Source organism: Balaenoptera ricei, chromosome 4 (assembly GCF_028023285.1).
Source record: "Balaenoptera ricei isolate mBalRic1 chromosome 4, mBalRic1.hap2, whole genome shotgun sequence".
Lineage (NCBI taxonomy): Eukaryota > Metazoa > Chordata > Mammalia > Artiodactyla > Balaenopteridae > Balaenoptera > Balaenoptera ricei.
Window position 1 is genome coordinate 101147787 of NC_082642.1, and position 27177 is coordinate 101174963.

General features: G+C 38.8%; 1 protein-coding gene across 5 annotated transcripts in view; it reads left to right on the forward strand.

The window, feature by feature from the left end:
• Positions 1-27177, forward strand: part of CCDC191 (coiled-coil domain containing 191) — a 101230-nt gene that overhangs the window by 33347 nt on the left and 40706 nt on the right. For 3 of the 5 annotated variants that reach the window (XM_059921098.1, XM_059921099.1, XM_059921102.1), the window contains 5 exons: positions 9789-9979; positions 18189-18435; positions 22065-22134; positions 26056-26114; positions 26320-26765. In XM_059921098.1, coding sequence (XP_059777081.1) covers positions 9789-9979; positions 18189-18435; positions 22065-22134; positions 26056-26114; positions 26320-26765 — 1013 coding nt within the window. The remainder of the gene's footprint in view (positions 1-9788; positions 9980-18188; positions 18436-22064; positions 22135-26055; positions 26115-26319; positions 26766-27177) is intronic. The other 2 variants (XM_059921100.1, XM_059921101.1) reach the window with 1 other exon arrangement.

Genomic DNA, 27177 nt, shown 5'->3' on the forward strand with positions numbered 1-27177 from the left:
TTTTCTCGGTCCTTTCTCTCTCTCTTCTCCTTCTGGGACCCCTTTAATGCGAATGTTGTTGCGTTTAATGTTGTCCCAGAGGTCTCTTAGGCTGTCTTCATTTCCTTTCATTCTTTTTTCTTTATTCTGTTCTGTAGCAGTGAATTCCACCATTCTGTCTTCCAGGTCACTTATCCGTTCTTCTGCCTCAGTTATTCTGCTATTGATTCCTTCTAGTGTATTTTTCATTTCAGTTATTGTATTGTTCATCTCTGTTTGTTTGTTCTTTAATTCTTCTAGGTCTTTGTTAAACATTTCTTGCATCTTCTCGATCTTTGCCTCCATTCTTTTATTCTTTTTCTGAGGTCCTGGATCATCTTCACTATCATTATTCTGAATTATTTTTCTGGAAGGTTGCCTATCTCCACTTCATTTAGTTGTTTTTCTGGCGTTTATCTTGTTCCTTCATCTGGTACATAGCCCCCTGCCTTTTTATCTTGTCTATCTTTCTGCGAATGTGGTTTTCATTCCACAGTCTGTAGGATTGTAGTTCTTCTTGCTTCTGCTTTGTGCCCTCTAGTGGGTGAGTCTATCTAAGAGGCTTGTGGAAGCTTCCTGATGGGAGGGACTGGTGGTGGGTAGAGCTGGGTGTTGCTCTGGTGGGCAGAGCTCGGTAAAACTTTAATCCGCTTGTCTGCTGATGGGTAGGGCTGTTCCCTCCCTGTTGGTTGTTTGGCCTGAGGTGACCCAATACCCGAGCCTACCCGGCTCTTTGGTGGGGCTAGTGGCAGACTCTGGGAGGGTCACGCCAAGGAGTACTTCCCAGAACTTCTGCTGCCAGTGTCCTTGTCCCCATGGTGAGTCACAGCCACCCCCCACCTGTGCAGGAGACCCTCCAACACTAGCAGGTAGGTCTGGTTCAGTCTCCAATGGGATCACTGCTCCTTCCCCTGGTTCCTGATGCGCACACTACTTTGTGTGTGCCCTCCAAGAGTGGGGTCTCTGTTTCCCCCAGTCCTGTCGAAGTCCTGCAATCAAATCCCGCTAGTCTTCCAAGTCTGATTCTCTAGGAATTCCTCCTCCTGTTGCCAGACCCCCAGGTTGGGAAGCCTGACGTCGGGTTCAGAACCTTCACTCCAATGGGTGGACTTCTGTGGTATAAGTGTTGTCCAGTTTGTCAGTCACCCACCCAGAAGTTATGTGATTTGATTTTATTGTGATTGTGCCCCTCCTACCATCTCACTGTGGCTTCTTCTTTGTCTTTGGATGTGGGGTATCTTTTTTATTGAGTTCCAGTTCTTCCTGTTGATGATTGTTCAACAGTTAGTTGTGATTCCAGTGCTCTCTCAAGAGGGAGCAAGAGCACATCCTTCTATTCCGCCATCTTGAACCAATCTCTGGTTTTTGTTTTTGTTTTTGTTTTTTGGGGGCCATGCCACGCGGCTTGTGGTATCTTAGCTCCCTGACCAGCGGTCGAACCCAGGCCCTCGGCAGTGAGAGCACGGAGTCCTAACCAGTGGACTGCCAGGGAATTCCACATAATGTTAATATGTCTTATTACCGTTGATGTTAACTTTGATCACTTAAGATTGTGTCTGCTGGGTTTCTCCACTGTAAAGTTACTATTTTTCCCTTTGTAATTCATAAATGTCTTAGAGGAAATATTGTAAAACTATGCAAATATTCTGTTTATCCTTAAACTTTCACCTGTTAATTTTAGTATTCATTGATGGGTCTTGCCTGTAACAATAACTAACGTGGTATTTGTCTAACGATGATTTTATATTTCCCTTCTTGTCTCCATGTATTCGTTTAAATTCTTCTAGAAGGAAAAACTGTCCCTTCTCCCCCATTTATTTATTTATTCATTTATTCAGTTGTTTATTTGTATCAGTATGGACTTGTGGATATTTACTTTATCCTATGGATTATATTCTAGTATTATTTTTACTTTGTTTCTCAAATTTTTCTAACCTTGGCCACTGGGAAAATTTTCAGGTTGACTCTTTTGCCCTTTCAAAATCCTTTTTAGAAAAAATCCTTTATTTCTCTGGCACCACAAGATGTTCCAGGCTCATCTTGTATTTTCCCTGCCCTAGCTCTGGAATCAACCACTTCTATCAATACATGGAACCCTGGTTCCATTTGTTGGAGAATAATATTTGGAAACCAAGATCTGGGTACTAGCTGTGCTCACTGCTACTGGGGTATCATGTTTTCTGGGCCCTCGCAGCAGACAGAGCTGGGAAATAGTTATACATATACTAACTACACATACACACACATTATACTTGTTTCTGTGTCTATCTATTTGTGTACACATTAAAATCCATTAATTCATACTGATACATCCAATTCCAGTGCAGCAACACAGGGGTCATGCTCTCCTCCCTTTTCCTTAATTGTCACTTACTTCTCTATCTATCTGTATATATATTAAAATAATTGTGAGTTCATAATGATAACTTCAACCCTAATCTAGCACCACAGGTTTTAGTGTAGCCTTTCCCCCTTGCTTGTTTATACCTGGAGCTTATTATCTAAATTATATTTACTTATTTGTTTAGTCCTAGTATACTATAAAAGTAGTTTCAGAATTGGTAACCTATACTGCTGTGGAAACAAATTTACTGGCTACTGTGTAATATTTGTACAGTTATTTTTGTTTTCAGCCTTACTCAGCCAAAATTGTTTTCCACAGTTACTTAGGTTGGTTCTTTTCTTCCCCTTCCCCTTCCATGTGATTATGTTATTCATGTGTATTATTGTTAGTGAACCTCTAATTTAGATTTCCCCAGTGTATGTGGGTATAACTGAGACACAGGGGAAATCCGCTTACCACACTCCTCAGGCTTTTACGTAGACTTGGCTGGAGACAGGATGTCCTCTGGTAAACACCGCCAGAGTAGCAGGCCCTTTGGGCTCATTATCTTGGTCCCAGTCTACATTCCTAGCCTGGCTCTGAAGGAGCCTGAAGCTGCCCTTGGGTGATGAAACTTGGATACTCAGCAGCCTAAATATGACCACAGAATAAAAAGCGGGAAAATGCCTACCTGGCTTGCAATGAGCGGTTAGATAGCAGGAAACTCTTGTCAGCACCCTCAGAATGGTTCATTGGCACAAACCCAACAGCAAGCTATATAATTCGCAGGAAGACTTCAAAGAATCTGTTTCTAACGGTTGCTCTAGTTCAGGCCCTTGTAGGTCCTGTATTCTTTGTGCTTTGACTCTGGGTTTGTTCCGCCAAACAATTTCTTAACAGCACATTTGGGCCACGTTATTTTTTATTTTTATTTTTTTTTGGTGGGTCAGAAATTTATTTATTTATTTATTTTTATTTATTTATTTTTAAACATCTTTATTGGGTATAATTGCTTTACAATGGTTAGTTTCTGCTTTATAACAAAGTGAATCAGTTATACATATACATACATCCCCATATCTCCTCCCTCTTGTGTCTCCCTCCCACCCTCCCTATCCCACCCCTCTAGGTGGTCACAAAGCACCAAGCTGATCTCCCTGTGCTATGCATGGGCCACATTATTTAATAGGAGACTTTCTGAGAGAAACAGAGCAGACTCTCTTACCAAAACACAAGTTCAGGTGCAGCACTGTTCATGCCTCTTTCCCACTCATTTCATTGCCAGGTCTCTTTATTTTGTCAAAAACACTTATTTTTATATAGAAACTTTCTACTTCCATCCTATCCTACTTTCTCTTTGATCTTGCAGTGAAATCTCTTGGGGAGATTCAGCAATCCACATGTCAGTGCTAATTAGCAGAAACAGCAAGGGATTAAGTATGAAATTCTTATACTGTTTGGAAAGTGGCCTTCTTAATTCTCACCCTATTCTGAAATACATTTTATGTTTTCTTCAGATAAAAAAATCTATGTTCTTTCCTGCTTGTAAAAGTTGAAGAAAACAAAGAAAGATGCGTTGACACTAACTAAATCTTAATTCTAGGGGGGGAAGGTTTTGATTTGCTTGTTTACATATCTCTGTTAGAGGATAAGATAATAATGACCCAAAGGAGGCATTGTTGATGTTATGCTTGTGGCATAGTGCCTTCCAAGAGGCTGCCCCGAACTAAACTGAGGGAATGTGGGAATCCATGGAAGAGAAGCCTGCATTTTTTTTTTTCTTTCTTTCAAGGTGTTGAAAACTGTAGTTAAGAACCTCATTTATACAGCATGATTCCTTCCCCAAAATCTTAGTTTTAGCAGGACTGCCTGCATAGCACTGAAACACAACCATTTCTGATCATAGCAGTTGCTGCTATCGTCTCAGCAATGTTGTCTTATGTTTGGGGAAGGAAATGAAGGAAACACCTCTTTGCAAATAAAACTGCAGAGTAAGAGAAGTGTTGGGCAGACACACGAAGAATATTGGGATTCTTGTAACTCTCCCGTCTAAACGTATCACCAAGGACATTGTGTGCTGTGCATTTTAGGAGGGCTTTGAAGCATTATTACATATAACTTCATACAGCCACTCTATGGAAAATTTCCAAATAAAATTTTGTTGGTGTTGGTAAGGAGGTTGTTTAGTTTGTTATTGTACTCTTCCTTACTCTCACCCTGTGAGTAACCCGGGTTTCCCATTCTCACAGAAGGGACAGTGAGAGCCAGTTTACCAAAACATTGCAAGAGTGTTTTGCTTTTCAAAATACCATTTTGATCCCAGAGGTTCTAATTCAAAAGTATCTGATTTTCTTTTTTTGTCTTTTGAAAAAAGTACTGATTAAATTCTGCTTTTAAAAAGTTAAGAAAAGGGCCTTTGGCATAAATGAAGCCCATTCTCTAAAATTATGCAGAGTAGAGTATCTTTTCCCCTAAACACTAGAAATTTCAGGTGAATATTTATAAGGATCTTAAGAACCATATGGGTGAGGAACAAATGACATCACATCATCGTCTTACTGTCAGAGGCCCCTAGAGGTGAATCCAGCATTTGTCTAATATATTCTGAAGTCAGCTGTACTTTTGGCATAGTGTATGTTTGTGGGGCATGCTGGGAGTGGGGAGAATGGGCAGGGAGTGGAGATTGTAGAAGGAGGAAGAAGGTCTAGAAGGGAAAGAAAGATGAAAGAGCAGCTGATGAGGAGCAGTAATCCTGCCTTCCCTAAAGACATGAGGTCATGAAAATTGGTTCAGGCTTTGTTGGGAAAGGAGCCCTATCCTAGTCAGGTTATAGGCTGTATTGTGGTCATTCTTCTTTAAAAGATCCCAGAGCATTTTATTCGTTAAGAATTTAATATGATGAGACTAAGCAGTTGCTTTCTGAAATTCTGCTACTTCTGCAGTGAAACAGAATTAGATAAATACAGCAATATTATTGATTGAAACTTCTTAGCAGAATTAAGAAGAATTTACAAAATGTCCTTTTGTTAATAATACATATCAATGCATTTATGGGTGAAATGATACAATGTCTGATGTCTGGAATTTATTTTTAAACACTCCAGGAAAGAAAAGTGAGTGGAAGAGAAATGAAACAAAATCAGCATAATGCTGGTAATTTTTGAAGCTGAGTGAGGGATTTATTCTTCTATTCTACTTCTGGGTATGTTTATGAAATTTCTGTAATAGAGTGAGGGTTTTTTTTAAGTTTAAAAAATGAAGGGGAAAAAGTTAAATACAGAAGTAAAATGAGCATCACAGCTTCCAGTATATAACAAAAGTAGCTTTTTGTCTGTAGCCAGTGTTACCATTTCACATTGCAGTGGTTGTCAGAGTTTAGGCTTTTCCATGGAAGCCAACAGCAAGTCCAGGTCTTAGCACAGTGTGCTGAAAACTGAATGTATTTTCCCTAAGGTATTTATGTATAATAGTTACAGGAGTGTATATGGTTGGCGGTAGGGGACACAGTGATTTCCTCTCTTTTCTTTGGGGCAAAATTATGAAAATCAGGGATAGGATGGGATATAGGGGACTGCTTTTCAGTGCTGCTTCTTCCCAGGGGCTTCATTTTGTCATAAACAAGATCCTCCTCTCCACCCATCAAATACTTCTTAGTATCTGTGGGGTCTTCTGCCTAGCTATAGTGGTCCTCAAAAAGGAAAAAAGGAGTGGAGGACTGCTTTCTTGGGTAGTATTAGAGCATCTCTCTCTTCCTTTGGGTCTGGGACCAGCCAGGAGTCAGCTGGGTCCTTTATCTCTAACCTTTGGTCCTTGTCCGGCTCCCCTTGACCACCAGTTGCACCACAGTTAGTTCCATTCGGCAAAAATAAATTGTAAACCTGTTGACATTTTTGTCCTCTTTACAATTCATTGTTTATTTTTCCATGACTGAGAATTTTGATGCAATTATCACTGAGCTTTGTGACAAAAGGGAAATAGCTGAGGAATTTTGATGAGTTACCCACTCCATTAATCAGAACAAGCATCTCTAGTGACAGGGTTAGAATTACAATGAAGATTAGATAGCAAATTGCTGTTCCACCTAACGTCAATCATTCCCAGTGACAGCAGTGTGATTACACTTCAGGGAAGAGCTTTTCTTGCCAACAAAACGAGGGTAACTCCAGTGCAGGTAATAAATTTAGCAGGGTGAGCTGTCATTTCTTCTCTTGAGTGGAATCCTTAATGACCAAATGATGTCTCGTGGAAGATTTTGATTTTGAAAGGAGAAAAGGATTTCACTTAAAAACTTTCTAAGTTTCACTTTGTAGTATTTTATCTTAAAAATTATTGTAGATATGTACTTAGGAGCAGTTCTTCCTACAGTGATTTTCAGTATTTTACTTACCTGTAACAAGCCTTAATTATGACCACAACTATAATAAAGAGATGGTAGAAATTAGTAAAAGAATGCATGACTATATTTGAGAATCTATCAGAAATAAAAACATGGTGCAGAAATAAGTGAACTAGGTAAGAAACGGAGGGAGGTCAGACGAGTAGTCCATCTAGTTCAAACATCAAGTTCTCTGGCTTAAGCAGAAGGTGTTCCTCTTCTGACCAGCTGTGGTTTTAAATAATAGTTCTTGTTTCAAAGAGCAAAGGGATAGAGCACTGCTGTGGTGCGAGTGTAGACCTGAAGAGGAAAAGCAAGCCTGAGCGCTGCAGGGACGCCACTTGGGGGAGGGTAATACGAAACGTGAATAGATGTTGACTGTGAACTATGCCACTTCTTGTCCCTTCTAAGTAGGAGTGGAGTGCTAGCATCTTCTCCCAGAGAAGACAGGACCGAGAATGTTTTCCTTTCCCAAGTATTTTCCTCCAAGCACATTTATGGAACTCCTGTTTGCCTAAATAATGTTTGCTGTGAATCAAGAATAACTGAGTGGCTATTCTTGATTCATACTTTTATTTTTTTAATTTAATTTAAATGGGATTGCTCTTTTGAGTAGGCAGGAATAAAAAAACCAATGGCAAGTTGATTTCAAGAAAGCAGTTACTGTATGAGTGTGTCACTTTGCTGCTATTAACTTCTGTGTAGTGAAACTGAATTATAGACCTTCAAAACCAATCATTTTGCTCTCACAGTCTACACTTAAGTATTTTTAAAGAAATATATTGACTATGGCATTTACAGACTCAAATTTTCCCCCTCTTAAATTCAGATATTTTCCAGCAGTGCTTTTCTACTGTAGTAAGTTGTATATCAAGTTCTTTCTCTTTCAGAAAAAAGCAAGTAATTTGTTCTTCCTCTTCAAAAGAGACTTTTTGCCTAGTAGATTAGGGTCATCAGGCTGCCTGAACGTTTCGGATTTAGCCTTAGGTATACCACTAACTCTTTGCTTTGTGAATATAGTCATTATCTGTTCTCTATTTGAAGTTTGGCTTGGTAAGGTAAATCATAATCATATCTGCAGCCTCTCTATTTTGTAATGATGGTTTATGAGTCAATAAAATAGTACATGTGAAATGCTTTGGACTAGAGAAAAAAAATGTGGAAATCCAAGAAGGACACTGTTAATAGCGCTACTATTGTCAAGGTGGATTATGTTTGTACTATTTCATCATTAGAAATATTCCAGGAGTTAAAATTAGAGATAACTACCCATACATAGACTATTTCATCAAGTCTTTTAAGAAGAATCTCTTAAATGAATCTGGTAAATAGATATATTTTCTTTTGACTATGGTGCACAAGTTAACACTGTTTTCTTTTTTTCCATGCTGTATTTTGCGGGATAGATAAGCAAATAATAATGCAGAAAGCATACCCTCTCCACCAGGCAGCTGTGTGTCTTTTCCTTGTTATGACTGAAGGCATATCTTATATTCAGCAAATTTCCCTTCATCCATTCCTCCCTTCCTCCCTGTTCTCCTGCTCTCTCCCTCCTTCCCTCCTTTCCTTCCACAGAATCTAAGGCGAAGGTCTAGGAAACGTGCCCTCATTTGACATAATGGAAAGGGAACAAGGGCTTTTTAAAGACTGCCATGGTTTCTCCTAATGGAAAATTATAGTAAAGAAGATTTTGTAGTTTGTCTAAATGGGAATATAATTGGTTTCTTTTGTAGAAAATATTTCAGGCCAAATGGGCTATTTCTAAGAAGTCTAGCCTGTGCTCTCTCATGTTATTGGTCTTTTAATTTATATATTCTCTCTCCCTGTAACCTCTCAAAAATAGAGATTATATCTTAAACAACTTTGTTCAGAATTCCCAAATTCAAACACAGCTTACCTAATGTTGAAATAGTGAAAGACAAGTATTTTTAAAGAGAAAGAAGCAATAAATAGGGCTGACCCTGATATGGCTACCAAGTTCTCGAAGCTGGTCAGCAGGCATCTCCTGTACCTCCCAGAGTCACTTCCTATGAGGTTACTTTCTGTTTTAGTGCTCTTCACACGTGGTACACTCTCAGATCTGCCAGTCCCTCCTTCTGGAGGCTCACAGTCTTGTGGAAACTGGTAAACAGGTGATTATAACACAGTATGATGACCATTTTGACTGAAGAAAGCATAGGTTGCTCTGGGAACACAGTGGCAGGGCACTTACACGTGGGGAGAGTGATTGGTATTAGGAGGGCTTCCTGAGAGAGGTGACTCTTGAAATAGGCAGAGAGAGGGCAGAAAAGGACAGAGAAATTACTATGACCATAGATAGAAAAGCACGGAACAGTGTGGCTGGTATAAGGCCAAGAGCTGAAAGTAATTTGATATAGTAGGTGCATAAAGTTTGCTGTGAAGGTAGAAGATGTAGGCAAGGCCTAGATCGCAGAGATTTTCTTAGCCTAGGACCGTAAGTACTTCTCTGGGGACATGCTTAGGGTCAGTAGACCTTGTCTGATTTGTTGTCAGATACATATAGTGGAAGAACACAAGCAGCCCGCGTATCTAGCTTCTCTAGGAGTGTTCACCAAAGCCCTGACGTGGTCAGTGGTAGCCCAGCTGAAGCTGTTTTTAGTCATCTTGTTCCCAGGGACCAGAGACCCCATTCCATCCTATGGGATCTCCCATGTTCATTTGTGCAGGACATCAGTGGTGATAATGGTTAATGGTATTTTAAACTCCAAGACAGCCTGGCAGGGGAGATCTGTTGGAAGCAGGCCTTTCAACCCTCTCTAACAAGCCCCTTAACTTAGATCTTAGTTGTGACAGTTACTCCAGCTCTGCATAGGACTGGTGCCTTACAGTGAGAATTAAATGTTTTAGTTTGCCATGAGGCTGATAGTGCCTTTGTTGCATGACTTGAATATTTCTTGTCATTTGAGCATAAAGCAATTGTCTGTTCCCCTTCCATCAAGACAACAGTTCCTAGATTTGTCAGAAAAAGTGTGAGGGGGATATCTGAGGAGAGGGTTCTCACTAGTAGATATTAGAAAACCTAGTGCTGATTTTCCAATGTTTCCATTGCAGTGTCAAAAACGGTATTTCTCTGCCTGGCACAAGCTGATTCTTGATCATAGGATTAAGCTGGGGAAAGCTGGGACCCTGTCTGACTGGAAGTTGCAACTGAAGGTCCTGCGGGCCTGGAGAGACTACACAAGATCCCAGAAGTTGGGGCGGGAGACTCAAGCCATGGAAAATGACCTTAGGGAAGAAAACAGGTACTATTACTTATGCCATGAAAATCCTTCTAGTATGTTTATGTAGGACATCTTTCCTCCTGAAGAATCCAGAAATAAGCTCTAAAAATGCTGTTCACTGGAATCATCTCATCTACTTATAATATATGATAATCACTGTTTTTCTCTGTTACATCCCAAACTAGAAAATTGTAACGGAAAATTATAAGCGAAAAACATTTTTTGATTAAAATATACCAATGTACATGCTTTCCTTTTTTAAAGGAAGCAAGTATTATGCTTTTTCCCTTATCCTTTGATGTAGTATCATTGCACCCTGGACCATCTTACAATTTAGAAGACAGAATTTGGCTTATGCGGTAGTAATTCTCATTGAGAGGAATCACTGTCTGCACGTGGAATGTTAATTAAGGAGACAGGGAACATTCATCTGGGAAGGCAGACCTAGCAAGGGTGATTCCTCCCTTCCCCCACACCTTTAGAGGTTTTTGACACCTTTATATCAGCTCCCTCTTAGGCTTGTGAATGACACAGACTTTGCCTTCAAATAAAACTTTCTTTGTTCCATCATCCTAAAATCAAATACATTTTCTTCTTTTCATTTCCAAGGTCAACTTTGCATTCTTGAACCGAAATCATAGATGTAGAAGGAGCCATTTGTTTATTGGTTGGGGGAGCTGGAGGGAGCAGTTCATGGTCTTACGTTTAATCACTTTTCTACCAGCAACTCTGTTATTCCTTCTGGGTGAACAATTGGATGAATGGTATATGAAAGCATCGTCATGTAGAAGGGAATGGCGCCCCCTGGAGTTGTGCATCCCTGTGACAGCATCAGGCCCTGGGGAAAATACTTAGGAGCCTGACACATGGCCCCTTGTCCTCAAAGAACTCAGTTTTGTGGGGGAAACGAGATCTAGAAACAGTACAGGTATGGATTAACATTATAAACTTTGTAATGCATCTCCTTCTGCTGCTGAGAACTTAGTAGAGGGAAGTAACTGGGGAGGCTCCTACAGAGTGTCCGGAAAGGCTTTATCAGGAAGATGGGTCTTGCTGGGCTCTGAACAGTAAGTAGGATGTTCCTAGGTAGAAAAAGGGAGATGAAGTAATGGCATTACGTGTGGCTGGCAATCATCAAGCATGTGGTTGTCAAGTTCATCAACTTGTGGAAGGCCTTAAATGCTAAGGCAAGGAGTTTAGGCGTTCTTAGGTAAATAAAGGTGAATTCCTGAAGGTTTTTAAGCAGGAGGGTGACCTAGACAATTTTCCTTTCCTACAGTATGCTGGGGAAAATCTTCAGTGTGGGGAAAAAAAAAGCTCTTTCACAATTTATGTCTAAATTTTCAGGACCTAGTGATTGATCTAAGGAATTGGGATGATAACTTACTCAAAGCTGGATTTGTTGGATAAAGAAGAGAAATTGGAGGTGTTGGAAAGGGGAAGCATCATGAGTGAGGGCAGAGAGGGAGTGGCAACTAAGATGTTAAAGGTAAAAGTGGTCTGTGAAATTTACATGCCAGAAGAAACTTGTAGAAGAAAAATCTGAAGAACTTGAGATTCCATTCCAATTAAACTATTTAAATATAAAAGCACTAAATGGGGATTTCATATAGCATTATGTGCCAATTTTTTTTAAAGATCCTCTTAGAACTTCTTGTCTCATATCTGTGAATTATTTTCAAGTGTCTATTTTTAAATGTTCAGAATGGGTGCTACATTTTTTTAACTGTCAGAGTTAGAAAATATTTAACTTATAATAATTTTTTTTACTATAAAACTTTAGAACAAAAAGTTCTTAGAGTAGGAAAGCACCTCAAGGAGCATCTGATCCAGCCCCTCATTTTACAGATGATAAAAGTAAGGCACAAAAAGGATAAACAAGTGTCTCAAGTCATAAAGTTACGAGTAGCCAGTCCAGGACTAGAGCCTGGTCCTTTCGATGCTGAGTCAGATGCTTTTTCCTATAACATGCTGCTCCTAGTTAAATAGCACCTAGGTGATGGCTCCCTAAGACAGTCACGTTTTTCAGTTATATTGCAGTTGACTTCAGATGATTGTAGATGTAAAACAAGAGCAATAATTAACAAATAACAAGTCATGCTAGAAACATATAAGAAAGGACCTGTTAGATACAAACTGTCCTTCATGCTGCTTTCCCACAGATCCCGGGCTCTCTGCATGTTGTTCTTTGTTCTAGAGATTGTTTTAGGAAATTGTTAGGTGATTTTGTTCAAAGAAGGTTGGGATAATAGAGGTGGAGAAAAAAGCTCAAAGGTAGCTACTATCAATACAAGCAGAAACCAAGAAATGTCAGTGGGATCGGGGGTGTCAGGAGAGCCAGGACCCTCTTTACCGTGCTCATCGGAGTCTCTCCCAGTTCCTCTGTGGACACCAAATACATAATTGTTAAATAATAGGTGAGTTAGTGGATGAATGAAGAGCTCAGTTGCTTCCTGTCCTGCAATTTAACTCCATAACATTTTCAAGCACTTTTTTCTAAATAGTGAGATCGAGGGATAGAGCGCATTCATTGTAAATGGGTTACTCATTGTAGCAACTAAACTCTTACCAGATTGACAAGGCATAGGTGGTTCTTTGGCCCATCCACCTGGACATGGAAATCATTTGCTGTGTCTGTTTCTCAGATGTCAGCTGTGTCCTTAGCCTCCAGCTCTTGAATCCACATTTGTTTTTGCCACTTGGGCTTTCCTCTTACTGGCCATGCAGGGCCCAGCTTTTTGGGCTTCTTTCTTTGCCTTCTTTCCTTTTTGTTCTTCCCACTTTCTCTCTGGAGCAACAACAGATCCCTCTCTTTTTCTCATTCATGATTTAGCCACCATATTTTCTTTTTTATAAATTTATTTATTTATTTATTTTTGGCTGCGTTGAGTCTTTGTTGCTGCGCACGGGCTCTCTCTAGTTGCGGTGAGCAGGGGCTACTCTTCATTGCAGTGTGCAGGCTTCTCATTGCGGTGGCTTCTCTTGTTGCAGAGCACCGGCTCTAGGCACGTGGGCTTCAGTAGTTGTGGCTCACGGGCTCTAGAGCGCAGGCTCAGTAGTTGTGGCGCACGGGCTTCGTTGCTCCGCGGCATGTGGGATCTTCCCAGACCAGGGCTTGAACCCGTGTCCCCTGCATTAGCAGGCGGATTCTTAACCACTGCGCCATCAGGGAAGTCCAGCCACCATATTTTCTTACTGAACCTGTGCTCAGAGTCTCACTCCACTCCAAGGTCATCCATGTATTTCTTCTAAAAAATGTACCTTGCTTTCCCTAATAGGAATTTTTGTCCATCTCTTTTCTTTTAAAAGTAGTTATGGTAATGGTGTTATAAAATTTCAATACAATATTGTAATACAATTGCAACATTAACAAATATTCCCAAACTCTAACTAAGGATTCAATCACTCAGGCAATACAACAAAATTCTGGTACACACGCTAAGTTAGACCCTTGGACATGGTGGTATGGGAATTTGAACTGTATTTTTTAATTCTTTAGCATATTCACTTTTGAAAGTTGGCTCCAGATCTTTCATTCCTCCTCTCTCCCTTCTTCTCTCAATTTACAGCCAGCCCTAGACAAATTGGGAAGAAGCAGGGCTTGTTTCAACATCCTCTACCCACCCTTCCTGAGCCTTGGTACTCAGTACCAAATACTTTGGGCCTGTCCTGGAACAGGCTTTTATCTCTTCCCTGTGTCCCTCTATCCCCTCATGCTCTGTCTCTGTACTCCTCAACTGATGTTATCCCTCCCAGAAAACTTATACTTTAATAGGCATTGTCTGGAAACAGTGCCCAAAATGTAAGTGATGTGGATTTGAGGGTACAGTGGGAGGCCAGTAGAAAAACTGGCCCTATGACATCCCTCAAACCATGGCATTCATTCATTCACTCATTCATTTATTCTGTTTGATAGCATATATTGAGTGAGTCAGCTTTACTGATGCTTACTGTGTACTAGACTTTTTTTTTGGCCGTGCCATGAGGCATGCGGGATCTTAGTTCCCCGACCAGGGATTGAACCCGGGCCCCCTGCATTGGGAGTGTGGAGTCTTAACCACTGGACTGCCAGGGAAGTCCCTAGACTCTTTCTTAAGAACCAGCAGGGGTACTCCTGCCTTCTAGGAGTTTTCAATCTAAGTGAAGAAGTTAAAGATTTACCCAGATACTAAAAATAATTGCAACAGAAGGCACAATAATATAAAAACTTAGGAGTGACATAGACTTGGCTATCATGCGTTACAATCCCCCAAGCAGCTTTTTAAAAATAGAAACTCTTTGGTCCCATCTTCTGAGAGAGACAGATCGTGGCTAAGTAGAAGACAGCACTTTTCAGTTTAGGGGAAAACTGGTAAACCAGTACATATGCAGCTTGTGTGGGAACAGGCTGGGGTGAACCCGCCAGGCTAGCCTAGGGGTGGGGAGACTGAATTGAAAAGAAACTGTCGGATATTCCCCATTCCCAGCACTCCTGATTTCAGCGTGCTTTAGGGCAGTCATTTATGGAGCGCCTCTGTTAGTCATGGTCCATTGCCCTTCCCTCCGTGCCCACCTGGGTATCCAGTTGAGAGGCTAGAAATTGCATGGCATCTGAAGCTGATAAAGCTCCTGGTATCTGCCAGAGAGGCAGGAGGACCAGACTTGCATTGACTGGCTCACTTTAAAACTCTTTAAAACAGAACTGTGTTATCTTCCGCATTTTCCCTGGGGGGCTCCCTGGTGCATTTCTGAATGCATTAGCATATGCATTCCTATTCCTGCTGAACGCCCCGTCCCAAATGCAGCTGTTTGCATCATTGCTATTTTTTATGTTCTGTTCAGATTTCAGCACTCAATTCAGATCAGTAGTATGTGGTTATTTATTTGTCATTTCTCATTTCCCTTTAAAAAATTCAAGACACTTTTTAGATATCTAGTAGTCTTGTCCGAAGATAGTGTTATTACCTTACATGTGAATTTGTTCTATATTTTCAGGTTCTTTTTAAAATTTAATTGCATCTTTAAAAACAAAATCCTGTAGGATAGGCAGCATAGGGCTTGTTGTTGTTGTCGTTAGAGTGACACCATCTTTGAGGAGGAATTTAGATACTTTCAGCTGCTTGCCCAGTGTCCTATATCTAGTTGGTGTTCTTCTGACTACTGTGTTTTAGAATGTGCATCAATAACTAAGTATCATTTGAGGTATTGATTCTAAGCATCCTGGTTCATATTTAAATTCCTATTTAAGCCTATATATCTTATATTCTTAGTTCTTTAGAGACAGACTTTCTCTGCATGCAGTTGTATAATTATAATGATCAGTTTATAGACCCTTGCCAGAAATTCCCTGATTTCAGCTTGGAAACATATTGTGATAGGATGTTTTCCATAAAGAAACTCTGTCCTTCATTTTATGATTATCTGGGAACTGTGGAACCATTTCTTTGGGTTAGCATGCCCAGGTAAATCACATCTGACTAAGCTTTTAAGAAATTTAAGTGATTTTTCACTTTCAGAAATATTTGTGTTTTTAGTGTCATCATTTAAAAAGTATAGAAATGGGACTTCCCTGGTGGCGCAGTGGTTGGGAGTCTGCCTGCCAGTGCAGGGGACGTGGGTTCGAGCCCTGATCCGGGAAGATCCCACATGTCACAGAGCAGCTAAGCCCGTGCGCCACAACTACTGAGCCTGCGTGCTGCAACTACTGAAGCCCACGTGCCTAGAACCTGTGTGCCACAACTACTGAAGCCTGCGTGCCTAGAGCCCGTGCTCCGCAACAGGAGAAGCCACCGCAATAAGAAGCCTGCGCACCGCAGTGAAGAGCAGCCCCCGCTCGCGGCAATTAGAGAAAGCCCACGTGCAGCAACGAAGACCCAATGCAGCCAAAAATAAATAAATAAAATACATAACTTTATAAGTGCATCCATTCTTTAAAAAAAAAGTATAGAAATGGACTTATCTGCAGTATTGTCACTCTGCTGAAGTGAACTGCAAGCGAGGAAGAGTAGAACCAGTCTCGGCTCTGGATCCCTAGCTTCTGTGTTCCTACCCTTCCCATGAACATAGATATCTGAAGTACATCTTCAAATCTCCTGCATGATCATGATAGAGAGGGCTCTAAACACAATAATTAACACGCATTTTTTAACCCACCTTTTTTTTTTTACTGTTTACTCTTTTTGTTATATTTACAGAAATATTTTTCTCTTTGCCTTCATACTGTCCAAATAACCCTCTCCTTGACAGTCAGAACTCCAGTGTGGCTTTTGGCTGTTTATGCTGTAAAAACATGAAATTAACTCATCAGGTAAATTTCACACTCCTCCTTCCTAAGCAGATTGATGTAAATCAAATTTTACATTAATCAGACAGAGCAACATATGTCTTCTAGTCTGTGGAAATACATGATTTCCACTTACTTGAGTAAAATGCCATCAGGTGTTTTGTTTGTTTCACTATTTAGACATTGATATTTTTGGAGCTTTGTTCTTACCTGCGTTGCTACCTGATTTATTATTCTTATTTCTTTTAAAATTTTTATTTCAAGGTTATTCAGTCTCAGATACTTTCTTTTTTTCCATCAAAGTAAAATATTATATATAGATGTTTATTACCACCTATATTGTATTTTTATTATAAAAACCATCAGTCAGTCGTATTTATTATCTATCATTGCATTAGAAAGAAGCAATTATATATAATGAAATATGCTCTTGGCAGAATTGCTGTTAGCATTTATCCTGAATTCTCTTATTTCAGTCAACACTACTCTCACTAATTGGTTGTTTCACCCAACTTCTCCGACATAATGTTAAATTCTGTGACTCTAGAGTAGTATTTCAAACTAAGGGTTTTAACTCATTAATGGGTCCTAAAATCAGGCTCAAGATGAGGCATATTTTTTAAAAAATAGAAGAGTTTAGAAAAGAAACATTGGAGTACATCTCTGGTAGTAAGGGTGAATATCGTTTGGTGGAACCTTTGTTTCAATCATATATACTTTTGTTTCATGCACACGTACACACATCAACTTATTTTGAAGTCATAGTGTGACACTTTTTTCTTTAGGTGGCAGTCAAAAAAGGTTTAAAAGTCACTTAAGCATTTAAACTGTAGAAATGTTCTTCTGACTCATTGGTTTAAAATGTTACGATTTTTTTGATATGACCCCAAAAAGTCCATGAGGAGGGTTAAACATTATGTATGTTTAACAGAAATGGATAGGCAAATAGTGTTGTAGAGACCTTATTCCAGTCATCTTTACAAGATAAAATCACTTAGGTATCTAAACAATCTTAGATCTTAAACCTCGAAACTGACCCCAGTTGCGACCTAAGTTCCAAGCTCTACAGCTCACTTCTTCAGAGACAATAATCATCCACGTATAGATTGATCTCAGAAATCTCTACACTTGAATTCTCAACTGGCTACCACAAACATGTCTCCTAATGGAGAGTCCCTTTGGGAGGGGAATGTAGCTGGCAGTTCCCAACTCCACGCAGTCTCGTCCCCTAACATCATGAAGTTTCCAGGAATCAAAAGGAGCTCCTCCTTAGGAAGAGAGTGAACCAGACCCCCTACTAGACTGTGAGTGAGTTCTCTGAGAGCAAGTGCCTTGTGTATGCCTTTCACATGTTTCTAATGTTCAACAAGTGTCTTCACAAAGCAGTTCTTCATTCACTCAGTTTATGGCTTTGGTAAATGAGACCTCTATAGAGATCCTTTCCCTGACCAAGTCCTTCTTTCACAAGATCCACCCTCATAATTTCATGTTGATTTTTATAAGTCTTACACTTAATTATTGACAATTCACTTGTTAAGTTTCGTTCCTTTCTCTTTCTCCCAAACTTCTTGTCTTCCTTAGATTTGCAAGTATAGCTGAATATCTCCCTCATGTATGCATATTTTTTAAAAGCAGTTATCTGAATACCTATTCTTTCTGCTCCTTCCCCTCCAAAAGCTCTCAGAAACTATTTTATGGTAATCAAAAAATTTAATATGCCTTTGTGATGTGATAGAACAGAACAGTCACTCTTCTGAAGCAATGCCTTGAGGTGCCAGTGACTTCTGTGAGCAGACCCTTTGCCTTGGGGAGCTTTATAAAATGATCCCTTTGAGCTTAAATAAAAGAATAAGCTGGAGCTAAAATGGAGCATTTCTGGGACTCCTTTGGACTTGTATTTCATTTATATTATCAACCAAGAAGCAGTAAATGGCTTCTTTTTTTTAATGGAAGTGCTTTGTTTCTTAGAAAACAACAACTGGCCACTGACTATAACCGGAAACAAGTCCTCCGACACCATTTTACAGAATGGCAGCATTGGCATCGTGCAGAGATCCAAAAGAGAGAGCTGGCTGTTACAAAGGAGGAAACTAGGAAGAAAATGAATGAGCTGCTGAAGGCAGCATCACTAGGGAAACTCAGTGCAAACGTGTCATCAAGCATCAGTCTACCTGAGGAGGCAACAGCCATGGAGGATCCACCTAGAAATGGAGAGGTAAGTTGCTTTTCCTTTGCTTAGTCTTCCTGCTTTTGAGCTTTATACTTGTATAGCCTGGGGTATGTTAGCTGTTGTCAGGTTGCCTGGCCTGGGCTATCTAAAAGATGAGAGCTGCTACAGTGCACAAAGTTTACCTTTCAGTCAGTGTTGATTTTCTTGAACTGAATCTTCTTTTATAATCACATACAAACTGGTATAGTTGAAACTGGTAGAGACGTAATATAGACAGGGAATTTAAAACAACTAAGCGAAAGATTCTTTCAGGAACAGATATATAAAGCATTGTTTACAACTCTTGAACACCTCTTATTTAATTGTCAGGCATTTCCTTTCTAAATGAGCTTGTGACTTATAAGAGGGGAATGTTTAAGTTTTTATTTTCCTAATAAGAAGAATCATATGTATTAATTGTAGCAATTTGGCAGGAGAAAATGACAGAGGAAAAAAAAATAGGCGATAATTCTATCATTTAGAGATAACCACCAATAAATAACATGTTGAAGTATAGTCATCTTGTCTTTTCTCTATTCAGGCATATGCAGATTTTTCTCTTTAATGTTGTATTTAGCTTTTAAATTTTCTTCAGTCAAGTCATTGAGGGTATCTAATCTGTCATAATACAGGAAAAGGAAGGCCATGTATTTTTCTTCCTTTTTTTTAATTGAAATACAGTTGATTTCCAATATTGTGTTTGTTTCAGGTATACAGCACAAGTGATTCAGTTATATATATATATTTTTTTTTCAGATTATTTTCCATTATAGGTTATTGCAGGATATTGCATATAGTTCCCTGTGCTGTACAGTAAATCCTTGTTGCTTATCTGTTTTATATACAGTAATTTGTATCCATTAATCCCATACTCCTAATTTATCTCTCCCCCTTTCCTTTTCCCTTTGGTAACCATAAGTCTGTTTTCTATGTCTGTGACTCTATTTCAGTTTTGTATATACATTCATTTGTATTATTTTTTAGATTCCACACATAAGTGATATCACATAATATTTGTCTTTCTCTGTTTGATTTACTTCAGTGAGTATGATATTATCTAGGCCCATCCATGTTGCTGCAAATGGCAATATTTCATTCTTTTTTTATGGCTGAGTAATAGTCCACTGTATATATATATACACCACATCTTCTTAAACCAGTCGTCTGTTGATAGGCACTTGGGTTGTTTCCATGTCTTGGCTATTGTAAATGGTACTGCTATGAACATTGAGGTGTATGTATCTTTTCAAATTAGAGTTTTCATTTTTTCTGGATGTATGCCCAGGAGTGGGATTGCTGGATCCATATGGTAGCTCTATTTTTATTTTTTTAAGGAATCTCCGTACTGCTTTCCATAGTGGATGCACCAATTTACATTCCCACTGACAGTGTACAAGGATTCCCTTTTCTTCACACCCTCTCCAGCATTTATTATTTGTGGACTTTTTGATGATAGCCACTCTGACCAGTGTGAGGTGATACCTCATTGTGGTTTTGATTTGCATTTCTCTAATAATTAGTGATGCTGAGCATCTTTTCATGTGCCTGTTGGCCGTCTGTATGTCTTCTTTGGAGAAATGTCTATTTAGGTCTTCTGCCCATTTTGTTTATTGGGTTGTTTGCTTTTTTGATATTGAGGTGTATGCATTGTTGTATATTTTGGATCTTAACCCCTTGTCAGTTGCATTGTTTGCAAATATTTTCTCCCATTCAGTGGGTTGTCTTTTCATTTTGTGGATGGTTTCCTTTGCTGTGCAAAAGCTTTTAAGTTTGATTAGGTTTATTTTTGCTTTTATTTCTTTTGCTTTGGGAGCCTGATCTAAGATAATATTGCTATGATTTATGTCTAAGAATGTTTTGCCTGTGTCCTCTTCTAGGAGTTTTATGATGTCATGTCTTATATTTAGGTCTTTAAACCATTTTGAGTTTATTTTTATATATGGTGTGAAGGAGTGTTCTAATTTCACTGATTTACATGAGGTTGTTCAGCTTTCCCAACGCCACTTGCTGAAGAGACTTTTTTCTCCACTGTATATTCTTGCCTCTTTTGTCATAGATTAATTGACCGTAGGTGTGTGGGTTTATTTCTGGGCTCTCTATTCTGTTCTATTGATCTGTATGTCTGTTTTTGTGCCAATACCATGCTGTTTTGATTACTGTAGCTTTGTAGTATTGTCTGAAGTCTGGAAGTGTTATGCCTCCAGCTTTGTTTTTATTCTTCAGGACTGCTTTGGCAATTCTGGGTCTTTTGAGATTCCATATAAATTTTAGGATTATTTGTTATAGTTCTGTGGAAAATGTCATGAGTATTTTGATAGGGGTTGCATTTAATCTGTAGATAGCTTTGGGTAGTATGGCCATTTTAATAATATGAATTCTTCCAATTGAAGAGCATGGGATATCTTTCCATTTCTTTGAATCACCTTCAGTTTCCTTTATCAGTGTTTTGTAGTTTTCAGTGTATAGGTCTTTCACTTCCTTGGTTAAGTTTATTCCTAGGTTTCTTGGGGGTTTTTTGGACACAGATTTTATTTTATTTATTTATTTATTTATTTATTGAAGTATAGTTGATTTACAGTATTGTGCTAATATGATGTAATTTTAAATGGGATTTTCTTTTTTGCTTTCTCTTTCTGATATTTCATTGTTAGTATTAACAAATGCAACAGATTTATGTATGTTAATCTTGTATCCTGCTACCTTACTGAATTCCTTTTTTTTTTTTTTTTTTTGGCCGTACTGCATGGCATGCAGGATCTTAGTTCCCCGACCAGGGATCAAACCCATGCCCCCTGCAGTGGAAGCACAGAGTCTTAACTACTGGACCTCCAGGGAAGTCCCCTTACTGAATTCACTTGTTAGTTCTAATAGTTTTTGTGTGGAGTCTTTATGGTTCTCTGTATAGAGAATCATGTCATCTGCAAATAGTGACAGTTTTACCTCTTCTCTTCCAATTTGGATACCTTTTATTTCTCTTTCTTGTTGATTGCTGTGGCTTGGACTTCCAATGCTGTGTTGAATAGAAGTGGTGAGAGTGGGCATCCTTGTCTTGTTCCTGAATTTATTGGGAAGGCTTTCAGCTTTTCACCATTGAGTATTATATTGGCTATGGGTATATCATAAATGGCTTTTATTATGGTGAGATATGTTCCCTCTATACCCACTTTGATGAGAATATATTTTTCTACTTAATAATAACGTAATCTGTTTTTGTAAAGTTATTTCTGCAATATAGTGAGAATTTTCTGTGTCACTAAATCTACTTCTGCAACAGTAATTCCCAACTGAGAGTATAACACAGAATCAGACCTACTAAATCAGAATTTGGTGTGGGGCACCATACTTTTTTTAAAGTTCCACAGGTGAACCTGATGAATAACTCCTGGTTAAGGACTGTCATTCTGTGCCATCTCCTTTAATGGCTGCATGAAATTCTATCATGAACCACGAGCTAGACTGTATACCTCCTTCTTTGTTGCTGGACATTTAAGTTGTTTCTGGTTTGCCACTATTATAAACAAAGCTTCAGTGAACAAGTAGCTAAGTCTTTGCACACATCCATAAGGCTTTACTTAGGATAAATACCTAAAAATAGAATGCATATTTTAAAGACTTTTACCAAATTGCCCTTCCAGGAAGGTTGTATCAAAGAAGTACCTGTTTTCCTGCCTGATAACATATTTGTCATTTTGGCCAAGTTGACAGGTAAAATATTTTTTGTGTTACTATTGCTTCAACATTTGCATTTTTTTATTACTAGTGGGGTTAAACATTTTTTTATATTCACCATTTACATATATATATGTATCTGAAAATGGGTATAGAAAGATGAATAGTGATGCCTTTTATCCATTTTTATCCTTGAATATATATCTTTTTCTTGTTTATAGGAGCTCTTTATATTTTTAAGACTACTGATGCTTTTATTATTATATATTCTGCAGCTTTTTTTCATTTTTTTTAGTTGTCTTTTTGGTTTATTTATGGTGTTTGGTACTATATATAGTTAAGTTTTGTTTTGTTTTGTTTTTAATTATTTGTCTGTCATATTTGAATACAAATAATTTTCCTACTTGTACATTTTTTTTATTTTTTTATTTTTTTAACATCTTTATTGGAGTATAATTGCTTTACAATGGTGTGTTAGCTTCTGCTTTATAACAAAGTGAATCACCTATACATATACATATAACCCCATAACTCCTCCCTCTTGCATCTCCCTCCCACCCTCCCTATCCCACCCCTCTAGGTGGTCACAAAGCACCGAGCTGATCTCCCTGTGCTATGCGGTTGCTTCCCACTAGCTATCTATTTTACATTTGGTAGTATATATAAGTCCATGCCACTCTCTCACTTTGGCCCAGCTTACCCTTCTCCCTCCCTGTGTCCTCAAGTCCATTCTCTACATCTGCATCTTTATTCCTGTCCTGCCCCTACGTTCTTCAGAACCACTTTTTTTTTTTTTATTCCATATATATGTGTTAGCATATGGTATTTATTTTTCTCTTTCTGACTTACTTCACTCTGTATGGCAGTCTCTAGGTCCATCCACCTCATTACAAATAACTCAATTTCGTTTCTTTTTATGGCTGAGTAATATTCCATTGTATATATGTGCCACATCTTCTTTATCCATTCATCTGTCGATGGACACTTAGGTTGCTTCCATGTCCTGGCTATTGTAAATAGAGCTGCAATGAACATTGTGGTACATGACTCTTTTTCAATTATGGTTTTCTCAGGGTATATGCCCAGTAGTGGGATTGCTGGGTCATATGGTAGTTCTATTTTTAGTTTTTTAAGGAACCGCCATACTGTTCTCCATAGTGGCTGTATCAATTTACATTCCCACCAACAGTGCAAGAGGGTTCCCTTTTCTCCACACCCTCTCCAGCACTTATTGCTTATAGATTTTTTGATGATGGCCATTCTGACTGGTGTGAGGTAATACCTCATTGTAGTTTTGATTTGCATTTCTCTAATGATTAGTGATGTTGAGCATCCTTTCATGTGTTTGTTGGCAATCTGTATATCTGCTTTGGAGAAATGTCTATTTAGGTCTTCTGCCCATTTTTGGATTGGGTTGTTTGTTTTTTTTATATTGAACTGCATGAGCTGCTTGTGAATTTTGGAGATTAATCCTTTATCAGTTGCTTCATTTGCAAATATTTTCACCCATTCTGAGGGTTGTCTTTTCACCTTGTTTATGGTTTCCTTTGCTGTGCAAAAGCTTTTAAGTTTCATTAGGTCCCATTTGTTTGCTTTTGTTTTTATTTCCCTTTCTCTAGGAGGTGGGTCAAAAAGGATCTTGCTGTGATTTATGTCATAGAGTGTTCTGCCTGTGTTTTCCTCTAAGAGTTTTATAGTGTCTGGCCTTCCATTTAGGTCTTTAATCCATTTTGAGTTTATTTTTGTGTATGGTGTTAGGGAGTGTTCTAATTTCATTCTTTTACATTGTACATTTATTTTAAATTCTGTGTTCTAAGTACAGAATTAATAATCTGTAGGGAAACCTATGTAACTCATTTTCTTTTTTCTTAAGTTTTATTTTATATTGGAGTATCATTTATTAACAATGTTGTGTTAGTTTCAGGTGTACAGCAAAGTGATTCAGATATACTTATACATGTATTGATTCTTTTTCAAATTCTTTTCCCATTTAGGTTATTACAAAATATTGAGCAGAGTTCCCTGTGCTATGCAGTAGGTCTTTGTTGGTTATCTGTTTAAATATAGCAGTGTGTTCGTGTCAGTCTCAAACTCCCAATCTATCCTTCCCCCAACCCTTCCCCTGCCACCTTCTACGTAATGCCTTTAAGTATCAATACTTAACTCAAATGTGTGAAGTTAAATTGAGCACTTGGATGATTCCCAGCCTTGCTTTTTATTGTGATTATTGTTATTACTGCCAGCAAGTAGGCTGGTTTTAATTTAAGCTTAGTGCTTCAGCAAAGGGGGATCATGAGGATGCTTATTTGGTCCCTTCCCCTGGCAATTTATGTCAGTTAGATAATCTTGTTTCCATTGAGACCGAAGAGAATCTTATCGGTTCCACCCAATAGCTCTGTGGAACCTTTTACCTCACAAAGTTCCACTGTTATCTTCAAATGGAAAAAGTCAGCAGAAAGTTTTTTGTTACCTGCATAAAACAGAAAAATTACTAAATGTATATATAATTTAGACTCAAGAGAAAAGTCTCCAGATCTCTGAAGTCAAGACAAAAGATTTTATCAAGAAAAGATAAAATTGTGAAAAATAGAGCAAATTAAAATAAAAGGCTATAATAGACTCTATAGGTTACTAGATAAATTCTGATCTTGTCCAGAGTATATAGTGTAACGTGAACAAATGACAATATAAAATCTATAGTTAGATGCTCATTAATTGTACAGTCACAGGAATGCATATACCACAAACCCATATCTTATACCTTGAAATTTTTTGAAATTATCAGTTAGCTAATAGGTGATTTTCCCTAATTGAGCCAGACTGTTCAGTCCTGTTCTATTAAGTACAATCTGTACCATTAAGATTTTCTTTCGTTCTCTTATTTTCACCTTAAAAAGTTACCATGATCCAAAAGAAATCTTGTTGCTGTACTCAAGGCTTTTACAGTCTTGCTGGGTTAATAATGTGTCATTACCACAAAGTTTAAAAGGGCCTAAAACACAAACCCTGCTTGACGCTAAATTGCTTAAGCAGGTGTTCTCATGAATAAATGTCCACTGACATTTCTGAAATAGAAGGCTATTTTTTAAAATATTTAACATTTCAGAGTTTCCATATATCACATCTTTCATTTTGGCTGAGTCTATGGAAAATATTTCCATCATTATGAAAAATATCTTTGAGTTCCCAAATATGGTGCCCTGTTAGAGCTAGAAGCTTCTAAGATAATAAGATAGTTCACAGTATTTTTCTCCTTACACCACTGCAGGTGACAGAATCAAAAACTGATCAGAGATTAGACCATGGAATCAAACTATTCTAGAAGAAACATTTTAACTGTGACATTATTTTAGCCAGGATACATTTTTCTGATTAAGAATTCTGCTTCTTTCCCATCTGTATAGAATTTGTAATTGAGTATGACACCTCAGTCTGTTAAATGAGATTTATGTGATAAAGCTTTGAAAACTATTAAGCCATATGCTAATACAAAATATTATTAGGTAGCATTATTCTTATATAATGCAGATATTTGCCCAGTGATTGTGGGCTTGCAAATATTCCCCATAAATAAATTGTTTGGGAATAGCTGGATTAAAGCTGTATGCTTTAATCTAGACCTTGATCCTGAAATAGACAAATACCCTGTGATTAATTTACTGGTGGCAAGAGAGACATTGAAAGAGCTGTTATTAAAGAGCTATTGTTATTATTAAAGAGCTATTATTGATTTGTAAAGTTATTCCTTTGTTTTCAAACATTCTTGAGAAACAGTATATACTTTTCTCAATATTCACAATATTCACAACTTTTCACAATATTTTCAATTTCCTGCAAAATGCAGGGTCAATTCGTGCAGATTGAATTCCTGGAATATATATCTGGAGTAATCATGCCTAATTCACAAACGAACTATCCAAATTAGATATTTCTAAGAGCACATTTTTCTGATTACAGATATCCTGGCCATGGCAGTGGTTCGTGTGATTGTACCCACTCTCCCACCAGCTTCTGTGGTGAGCAGCAGGGCACATTCTAAGAGTGACTCACTGGGCTAAGGCTGGTGGCTTCTGAGATAGCCAGGCCAGGGGCACAGGGCAGCTCTGGCTGGGGTGCAGGGCAGTTGTGTCATTGAACAGAACAGTGCTGACCAGGTAGAGTTGGATCTCACCAGTACAGTCCTTTAAATAGCTGAGCTATCACACGTTCCTTCTCTCTCAGGTGGCTGCCGTCCCCGCTTTGTTGGAAAAGCCTCCCTCGGGGAGCAATGGTTATGTGCCCAGCCCCCACCTAGGAAGACCAACAAAGGACATCTTGCAGGTTCCCCTCCAGAATGTCCCTCTGGATACATCTGACACTAAACCGCACAAGGCCCTAGATGTTGAGCCCTCCCAACAGCCTGGCAACAAAGAGAAGCTCAGAATCAGCAGCCAGAAAGCAGAACCTATGTGCGTGGGTCATTTCCATAACCGCCACATCTTCCAGCAACAGCTGATTGAAAAGCAGAAGAAGAAACTTCAGGAACAGCAGAAAACAATTCTGGAGCTGAGGGAAAGCCAGCGGCTGGCAGAGGCTCGGCGGGCAGCAGGGCATGCCAACACACAGAGCTGCCTGCTGTCAAACCCCGGAGAAGATGAACGAAAAAGAACCTGCCAGGTGCTTCCAAAGTATGTCCATTGTATCAGAACACTCTTTGGACTCTTTATTTGGGGTTTTTCACTTTGTGATCGAAAGGCTCCTGAACTTTACCCAGCGTCCGGACTGTACAATTACTCCTTTTCTTTTACTGTGCACTCGCAAAGCAGAGAAGCCCCGTGCATGGTGATTGGTATGTGACAGGTACCAAAACGTATTTAAGGCAAGTGGCTGCCTATAAGGATCCCGTTATATAGTTAGCATCTGTATGGTGGCTGCCTTTGTCTGAGGAGCTCTGTCACTGTACCAGTAAAAGAGAAAAATGCTTACTTGCTCTAACTCAATTTCTGGATTTCTGATTATGTTTAGGGCTGAGAACCAGGTCAGACAATATCAGGTCCAAATGGAGCAGCCCTTGGTTATGGCCAGTTACCTAGCTTAAGT